The sequence below is a fragment of the Mangifera indica genome, chromosome 20, assembly GCF_011075055.1.
Source record: "Mangifera indica cultivar Alphonso chromosome 20, CATAS_Mindica_2.1, whole genome shotgun sequence".
Taxonomy (NCBI): domain Eukaryota; kingdom Viridiplantae; phylum Streptophyta; class Magnoliopsida; order Sapindales; family Anacardiaceae; genus Mangifera; species Mangifera indica.
This window is the reverse complement of record NC_058156.1, coordinates 9,394,011-9,404,539: the sequence shown is the minus strand read 5'-3', so window position 1 is coordinate 9,404,539 and position 10,529 is coordinate 9,394,011. Positions and strand designations below refer to the sequence as shown.

Here is a 10,529-nt window from a genome sequence, read left to right as displayed (position 1 = left end):
TTAAACTAGAAGTTTATAGGACCTTTTCACTAGCTAAAATCCTCATTTGAAAGAGTTATCCTCAAAGAAATGCTATATTATATACAATAAAATCATGTGTATATAGTTTTGAATATACAATTAAGTAAACAGATAATGGATCATATTGAGTGATTCTGAATTAAAAATAAAATAATACTCAATTATACAACTACGTATAATTTATATACCCAATTATGTATTCAAACTTGTTTACACATAACATTGCATTGTTATATAATCATCATATCCACGTATAAAAGTGGCACTCAAATGATAATAAAGCATGGTATTACGGTAGAAAAACTAAAGACACACACACATATATATAATGATCATATCCACGTATAAAAGTGGCACTCAAATGATAATAAAGCATGATATTACGGTAGAAAAACTAAAGAATGCAGTGCAAACTTTAAGCTATTAACATTAATTACTGTCTGCAGATAATTGTTTAGAAATCAATTCAAGATAAAAGGTATCTAAATAATAATTGTCTTACTTGTATATTGGCATGGCAACACCTGGGTGGAAGGCCCTTTTGTCCCCAGTTCATCGAGCATTTGTATCCATGCAGGAGGAGAAGATCAAATTGAGAAAAATAAGGCACAATACGATAGCCATGAGATTATTGAGTAGTCTAGCTAGGTATCTTCCTTGTCTGCATGGCCGGGATTTATATTCAATGAAAAGGGTTTCACTTGTGCTGAGGTGGGTGTTTGAGAATTGGGGAGAATATGGTGTGAATTTGAGCTCAACAGTTGGAAATGATTGATTTGTCTGGTTTCATTATTCCCTGGTGGTGCAGTTGAAACAAAGGGGGAATATGTTGGGAAAAGTGATGGCAGTGTTGTTGGTGGATAGAAAAATAATGGAGACCCCGATGGAAAAGCATTGCTGTAGAGAGAATTCTCTACTTGGGACGACTGAAATTCATGGCTTCCAAATTGAGATAAAGACAAATTTGATGAAGGCTCCCAATGGTAGTAGGGGTTGAATGGCATGGCAGAGTGAGGAAAAAACTTCTGAGATGAAGCTTCAAAACTTCCATCTTGATTATTTTTTTGTTCATATGTTTTTATCCACTTTCCTTTCTCAGAAAAAATCTCTCTTTCGACTTCTTTACCTTTTGCCCTCATCAACAAGTTTTGAGTTTCATCTGCCCCATCAACAGTGTTGATTTGTATCCCTTCCTTGCTGGGCAACAAAGGATGAAACATAGAATTTACATCAAAGAAAGGAGGAAGAAAAGACTGAGAGACAGTTGATGGAAGCATCGGCTGATGGAATTGGTGGCCGAATCCGGGTGGCATCGGCAGCGGGGGGAGCTTATCGATGTCGTTTTTAGTTGCATCAAGCAACCAATCAACCACCTTGCTCGGCTGACTGAGTCCGAGCTTATCTTGAAGGTCGTAAAGTTGAATTGCAGTGGGAACAGAAAGGCGAATTCGCCTGTCACGCAATCCCCTTATGGTGCAAACTTTGCTGTGCCTATCTTTGCCTCCAAACGAGCGAGAGACTCGCACAATTCTTGGATTTCTGAAGCCTGACCATTCCCTTGAGCTACATGGTGCTGCAGAAAACTTGCCTTCATTAATGGTGTCACCCTCTTGCTTTGCTTGAACAGCTTTTTCTCTTGAACTTGATATCATCTTACTCCTCTCATGATCCAGGTTTCAAGAATCAAAACTGAACCAAACGATAAAAAGATAGAAAATTTGAAGTAATTGAAAGTAGAAGATTAAAAACCTAGCTATTTTTTGCTTTGGAAAAAGGTTATTGTGATTTCCTTTTCAAGATTTGAGGGAACTAATAGAAGGTAATCTACTCCATAACTATCATAGAAAATTCAAGAAACTCAGACTTATGATAGAAATGGCTTACATAGGTTTTCCCCTTCCTTGTTCTGAAACTTGATTAGCTTGGATGAACTTACATGAAGCAGAAAGTTTCAGCCGGGTCTTGTTGCAGCTGACGAGTATTTACTCTTGATTGTTCAGTAGGGCAAAAAGGTAGATGAGTGAGTAGTTGAAGGTCAGCTACAGCGCCATGGAAGTAGTTTTTAATGATTATGCTCTTCAAATTAACTTTATGAAAGTGTATAATGTTAGGTTTAGCAGAGGTTACTAAACGTTTAACTTAGTGATAAGAGATCATTTTTGGTAAAGAAAAGATGCTGGAATTTAACTGTGGCATGTTGCCTTGGGGTGGCAAAAGAAAAAGGTGTGGCATATTGAACACCATGTGGCATCTTCATAGATTGACACATCAGTTAATTAATCTCAATTGGCTGGTAATTGATTATAATCTTCTCCAAACCTGTTCATACTACAAATCAACACTTTACAAAGTTCAAATTCTAATTTTTCAAAAACCCACAAGAAAGATAAGAGATTTTAGAGGAAAAAAAGGTGACAAGAGGAAGTAAGAAGTTCTAATTCATTGAAAAAATATGTTTTTCTTAGATACATAATTCATCATGGTTTTACTTTTGAATTTTGAAAACTAAAACATATTTTGATAGTTTAAATAGTTAATCAATCTTATTTTAACATCTTCAAACAATATAGAAGATACATATATACCAACATCTATTATGTGTTTTGCTGACGTGAGACTCGCTTAAGGTCATCACAATTAGGGAAATCATACAATGAACTCAAGATTAGATAGGAAGTCATGGTCAATATGAGTGGCTCTCAAAGTTGTGGTGTATGGAGGAAGAATTTCAATTAGTACCAATAGGAGCAGATGACAGATATAGGTAATAGAGGAGGGACCAGTTTTAAGCTTCTTTAAAGCATCTACACAAGGTGTAAATATGGACCACCCATATGTAATGTATGGCAATAGCAGTGAGATTTTTCACAGGTCAATTAAGATAATCATATTAACTTCAATTTATTGATAAGTTAACTTCCTCAAAAAATCCTTTAAATCACTTTGCCGACAATGAATTCTGTCCTTTTGCTTCATGAATATCAATGAAGCTGCAAGTTTCTGAGTTTTTCATGACTGTAATTAAGCTGCAGTTCACAAAAATGGTGGCATTCTGCAGCAAGATAACAAGAGAAAACCTAAAAAGCTATAAAGAATGGATTCCTTTATTTTTGTTTTGTTTCTGGGTTGGGAAAATCATCATCTGTCTCTAAACAAACTCTTGTGATGAAAATCTATGAAAAGAACCTACTTCTGATCTGGGTATTTGATTATTTACCAAATCTATCAATATTAAAATAATAAGAAAGAATCTTGTTCATCAGAGTTGGCAAGTTTATGTGTGAGAAAGAGTCTAGAGTCTAGAGTTCTGCAAAAACTTTTGGGAATCTTCATCTTCAACAAAATAATTGAAGGCCTAATAGACTGTAGTTGCAGTTTCACCAGTCAAAAGCTGACCTCCACTTTATATCTCTATCATATCGAGAATCCAAACCCTAAAAAATTTCGTGAACTCTATAAACCCTAAACCTGCTGCTACTCTCTAGCTTAACTTGAAGGACAATTAAACAGCAATTCTAATACGGCAACTAACATTTAAATTGACAGTAGAAAAGCTTATTTTCTTCTTCTGCTTCTTCAAACAAGAAACCCCTTTTCATTTATAGTTAAGTAATTAAACAAAATGGGCCAAAAGAGGAGAGGAATCAAAAGAAAAGAAGAACCCTAAGTACAATCGTTTTGTAGAAAGAACTGAAGATCAAGTATTTTTCCTTAAAATGGAAAAGGGATTAGATTACATAGAAGGTTCGAATGGAACCGTAGTGAATTCATGACTGTTTTAACATCTTTAGATTTATATGGAAACCTTATCTTTTTAATTTCTTACTCTGAATAAGGCAGAATTCTGAAAATTTTCCTTTTAGTTTCCATCATAAATGGAAAAAATACAGGGTCCCCAGATCCAAGACACCACTGCTCCTTGTTCAGAGAGCCATTAATATTTTCATCACTATGAGTTCAACTACAGTTCTTCAAAATGAAAGGGAAAACCAACATGACCTTCAAGTTTTCTTTTCTTAATTCAATTTCTTCATTTATAGTTTCTTTCTATTTTATGAAAAATTAGGGTTTATATATGAGAAGTCAAAACTATATTCTCTAAGGGTGTGCACAGTCTTGTTTCCAGTTTAGTATTGTTTGGGACATTTTTCAAATCAGACTAAAAAATTTGATTTGAAAAATTTTTAAATTAAACCAAACTGAAAAAATACGGTTTATATTACAATTTGAATATATTAAAATCATTCACTTTTAAATATATATTATTTAATAAAATTAATTAAATTATAGTTTTTTAGAATATAATATATACATGTAAAATAAATCTGAAATATATATAATATACATATAAAAAAATGACAAAATAAATACAAAAAAATAAATTATAGACCGAATTATTTATTTAAAAATTTTATCAAATATAATTTTATATATATATATATATATAGTTTATAATTTAACTCAGTTTGAAAATTACTCAAACTGTAACTTAAACTGAAAATTATTTTTCAAAAATTTATTACTTAAACTAAACTATTTTACAAACCAAACTAAATTAAACTGTAATTTTTAAACGATTCAATTCAATTTTATAGTTTAAATCAAATTATGCACATTCCTTATAATCTTTGTTTGTATCCGCAAATTCAACTTTATTGTTGTAGATCAAATTCAACATTTCCCTTTTCCTTTGAAATAACTGAATTTCACCTTTTACTCGAAGTAATTGTTTAAGAAAATTAAGCTTAACATTTTATATATATATATATATATATATATATATATATATACACACACACCCCTTATTGCAGAAATATTTATGAGTAATACTATATGCACAAATTATGACACACCATTATTTATACATAAAATTATACACATAACATTATTTAATATTTATTGTGTTGTTGCTATTGTGATCATCTCACTGATATTAACTTTATCAAAAAGAACAAAAAAGTTAATTGTAAAGCAGCCAGCAAATAAGTACTCTTCAGAGTACTTTACTAAATTGTTTAATTGTGTGAGACATGATAAGATTCCAATAGCCCATATATATGTAGAAGACTTCCTAAAAGTGAATAATCAAGCCAAATTCACTCATATTTATAGAATTGACCAAGTACTTAATATAAAGGTCTAATTATTCAATAAACAATAAAATTATATGTAAATAATTATATATATATAATTAGATACACAGGATGTATATGATTGAGTGATAAAACAACATCCGAACACATTATGATATATTATCTGAGTACTCAATTATATACTCAAAAGTGTGTATGTATAGGATTACTCTTCAAGAAATATCTAAATATAGTTATCAGTATCCTATGATATACGATACGTAATTTACGATACAAATAAAAAATGATATGTATCAAATTAATACGATACAATAGACATATCATATAATATAATATCCTAAGATATGATACGATACATATAATTGATACAGATTAATACATTTTTTAAAGAAAATAATAATATAGTAAGGGGTATATAAGAAATTTTAAATTTTTAAAGGTGTTTGAGATATTTTTGAAAATGATGATGTATTAATTAGATTTTTTTATTATTTTATTATTTAAAAGCCATACATATGATATGATATGATATTTGATAGATTATATAAAAAATTAAGTTTTTAATATACCATATGCTACACGATTTGATCACCTTGTATCCAAGCTCTATGAATGTATTTTTTGTCAAGTCTTTCCAGCACAATTAAATTGGGGGCTTTGAAATTATTTCAAGCCTATCAACTTGCTTGCAATATTCAACAGGCAATTATACGCATACTAAATCGAAAGACAAAGTGTTAAGTACCTAACCATTTACTAATTAGTAATTAGAAGAAGAAAAATCTCTGCACACATTTATGATAAAGCTAACCAAACCCTAGAATGTTATGGTTAATGTTGAAACTAATTAAATTCTATGTCTATATACGGCACCTCACCTAATTTGATTGTAATGTATACATAGATAGACTCGATTATTCAATATATCTATGAGGGTTCATCGTCAACAACATTATATTAATTAAATTTTAAGGTGAATGAAAATGTATTCTAAATATGAAGATGAATGAAAATATTTAATTTGTAAGAAAAGGGTGAAGTGGGAAGACTCTCACCATAAAAATATGAGATCAGAAATATCTAAGGGTGTATACGATCTGGTTTGATACGGTTTAAAAAGTTTTTCAAATCAAACTGAAAACAATGGTTTGAAAACTTTTCAAATCAAACCAAACCATTTTAGGTTTCAAACTAATCTGAAAAATTAAAGTTTGGCTTACGGTTTGAACCTATTAAAAAATATTTACTTTTAAATATATGATATTTAATAAATTATAATAATTTTCAAGATAAATAAATAAATATAAAAAAACAAATGACATATATAATTATTTATTAAAAAAGTCTGTCAAATAAGGTTTTATATATATGTGTGTGTTTTAAAATATACGGTTTACGGTTGGTTCGATTTGAAAATCGTTCAAACGATAATCCAAACTATAAACCATTTTTGAGTAATTTGGTCTGATTTTATAGTTTGTACCGAATTACGCACACCCCTACATATATCATCATGATATATAAACAGTAAATATTTATATAGTGTATATAGAGAGTGCAAGAGAATATCCATTATTCACTGTTGGGAAGAGAATAACAAAGAGGATATATGCTGTGTAAATAGTTGGAATATATCATAAGAATGAAGAAAGAATCATATACATACATACATACATAAATATATCAAAATCAGAAGTGAAGTGAAGTTCTAAAATGAATTGAAAATTGATGGTAGGTAAACAATGAAGAAGGAAGGAGCAGTGAGAGTAGAGGTATCTCTTTCTTAAATTATTGAAATGAAGGGTCATTTTCCATGCTGATGGATAGGGTTATTACTGATCTCCCTTATAAGAGCAGGGAAAGAGACTGCGCCAAACCCTAGAAGAAAGAAAAAGAAAAAGAAAAAGCAAAGCAGAAGGTAGTAGAGAGTGAATGAAGAAGGTAGAGACGTGATATTACAGCAAAGATAAATGAATGCGTGAAGTGCAGTGCCAAATTCAATAATACAAAAAGGGTTTTATGGCTCCAGAAAAAGTGTACAACTGCACTTTCTTCTTCTTTCTCTTTCTCTTTCTCTCTCTTTATCTCTCAGAGTCACAATTCCTTCTGTTAATTCATCACCATGGATCTTTATCTTTTGACTCATTCATTCAGGCACCCTCTGATCAAATCCCTGAGAAGAGAAAGAAGGTTTATCTATTACCCTGTCTACCAGGCTAGGAGAGCAACAACTCGAAGAGTTATTTTACTTTATGCGTATATTTTTGTTAGAGTAAAGTTATAATACTTACTTGAGTACACATTTATATGTCAATATATGATTAGATGATATTTTACTTTTAATTTAAAATATTTAATCACTTGATGACACATATCAAGTGTGTACTTATTTATGTACATATAATTTTATTGATTATTTAAACCAAATTATAAATAGGGTTGGACCTGAACCAAGCTAACTCGACTCAATTTGGTTTGGTTTAAATTCGTTTACTTCGAATATGAACAAACTTCGAATTAAGAGGATCAACTTGTTTTAAAACTAAACCGAACTCGAGCTATAGAGAGTTTAACTCGGTTTAGCTCGTGAGCTCAATTCAATTCAAACTTGACTTCTAACTCTATTTGAATTATGTTAAATGACGTCATTTTATCAATGAGTCACGAATTCAAACTATGAATTTGAGTTATTAATTTGAACAATAAATTCGAATTAAACTCGAATCAAACTATTTTTATTCAAACCGAATTTGAACCGCCCTTAATGTTGGCTCAACTAATTCGAATCAAACTTAAGCTAAAGGGTGTTTAGGCTTGGTGTTCAAGTTCGATTTGGTTCGTTTCATATCCACCCTTGATTATAAATGCACTTATAGTTCAAAAGGTTGAATATTTTACAAATTTCTAAACTTATACATGTAATTATTGGTTTTGTGAGTTATACATGTACAATAAAACTATGTACAAATATTTTTAAGTATATAATTAAATAAATAGATGATATATCATTATATAATTTGGTAACTTTAAATTAAAAATAAAATAATATTCAATCATATAATGACAGATCATTTATACATTCAAAAATATATACTTTATCATTATCCTATCATGCGGTTAATATTTTGTGTTGATTAATGTTTATAGATTTTTCCAATCATGAAACACATACATAAGGAGAATTTTAAAGATGTATTTTATTTCTTTAAATTATCAAATCCCAAAAGTGTTGATACTTTTATAATAAGAAAAATCACAAAAACTTATTTCAATTATCCAAATTCCAAAAACCCTTATTATATCTTAATATGCATTGACCTTTTATAAATTTTTTAAATAAGTAACGTGAGACAAGATTTAATGTACAACAATCCTTTAAAAGGAAAAAAGGTTCAATTTTGAATTAATCTTATATTAATGAAGATAATGATAATTCAATTATATGAAGAGGGATGAACCCATTTCTTCAAATAATTTACAGCTAAAGTTGTGTATTAATTAATAACCTCATGTTTTTTCTTTTGGGGGCTTAAGGTCAAATCAAGGAAGATTTGTTATTTCATATATGGGACCAAAGGATGGAGAATGAATGTCAATAAAATTACTTTAGATGTGTATTTGAAGGGCCTTTTGACATATATTTTTCCACTGAATCTATACCCGCTGTATTGGATAAGTCAAAATTTTATATATATGGCAAAAGCTTGAACTCGAGTCTTCTCTCTATAAATTCTAATACTCATCAATGTTGTTAACCCAAGAGATCTTTCCACTGCACTGTTGATAAGAGAAAATATATACCATGTGAAGTGGAGAATTAAAGTAAACTCCGATTGAGATTAAAGTATTGAGCTGTTAATGCATTCTTTGAGATTAAATACTGATAATGCATTTTTTTACTATTCTTTTATTACATTTGTCCAAATACAATAATTATTTATGCGTATTAATTTTTATCAAATATAGTAATAATTTATACCTAATAATCTTTTACCTATTTTTTTGGTAATGGTAATAAAAGATTATTCGAACCAAATGCACCCTAAGATCAACAGTAAACTACTGGAAAGAACAAGGATATACACCTGTAAATGGTGTTCTTATGATTCAAGCTTATTCTAATTGCTAAGCAACAGACACTCTCCAATGTCTTCCCTACTGTAAAAGACCAACACATAACCTAAGTCTTGGGTGTGCTGCTATAACTATCCAAAAACACCCATTAGCTATTATGGGAGCCATGCTGTACATAGAGTTGATCCACAGGTTCTTCATCTACCGCTATAGCACCAACTGTCACCAATTTTGTCCATTGATATAAACACCCTACAGTTTAAGATAACACAAAGAGCTCTGCAGTTTTCTTCCTCAAAATTTCTAGAATGGGGCTGTATTTTGCATACAAATAAGGTGAAAGAGGATCAGCAATAGTCATTAAAATTGAAAAATCCCCAAAAGGTTACAAAACTACCTAGCTTCACTCATTGAAAAATACATGTCATCACATACAGAAAAAACCTAAGAAAGTTTATCACAGATGATAATTTCTTTATAAGAAACTCAATAAAATAATATAAACTAAAGAAAGTGTTACATAGAAGTGATAAAGGTGTGCACAATATATATCTGTACATGTATGAATCTAGACTGAAAAGCAAAATCAATGAAAAGATAGAGGACACAATAAAACATCCTATAATCTACAAAAACAGTAACTCCATACTCCTTTAAGCACATAACTTCAGCCTCTGAATTGTGAGAAATAGATAAAAGAAAACATATCTTTAAACTCACAAAACATAGGAGAAGCCCAAAGTTTACCTTTGTCCCATAAGAATTCAGTCTCATTTCTTGTTTGTTTGTCTTAAAAAGTTCTTCAGTTTCTTTCTATCCAACGGACCTTAAAGACACCCGTAACAGCACAACCCTATAAATTCCAACTCTTCTATTGCCTCCAAAGCTCAATTTTTTTTCTTAGGGGATAGAAACATGAGAGGGAAGCAACCCAACAAAGGTTAGATGTATATAAATAAAATTAATACACAAACACTATGCTAAAGGCACTGCAAGAACAACTGATCGAAACTCTCAACCTTTTTTACACACAAGCGCCAATTAGGAGAGAGGCATGTCTTGAGTCTTCTAATTTGAAGTCATTGATGTTAGTTTTCTAAGGGCAATTATCTTTGCCAAGTTCTTTACTTGGCAAGGTACTTTTGATTTTCAGATCAGACTTGAGGAAATAAACATAGGGAAAGAAGTATTAAATAGGATTTGGTAGAGAAAAAGCCAGACTTTTCAGGTATTACCAAGGGAAACTTCTCAATCACCATAAATAACAATGGACAAGCAAGTGCAGATGGGAAAATCACACATCCTGATTAGGCAGAAAAAAAAAAAGGGAGCTAATAAAAG

At 30.4% G+C, this 10,529-nt stretch overlaps 1 protein-coding gene across 1 annotated transcript; it reads right to left on the bottom strand.

Moving 5' to 3' along the window:
• Window positions 1-423: 423 nt before the first annotated feature.
• On the bottom strand, window positions 424-2,160 carry LOC123204877 (transcription factor TCP5-like). Its single transcript, XM_044621685.1, has 2 exons — window positions 1,906-2,160; window positions 424-1,710 (listed from the first exon to the last, which is right to left on the bottom strand). Exon 2 carries the CDS (start codon window positions 1,671-1,673, stop codon window positions 666-668), a length of 1,008 nt encoding a protein of 335 aa, XP_044477620.1. The 5' UTR covers window positions 1,674-1,710; window positions 1,906-2,160; the 3' UTR covers window positions 424-665.
• Window positions 2,161-10,529: the final 8,369 nt, after the last annotated feature.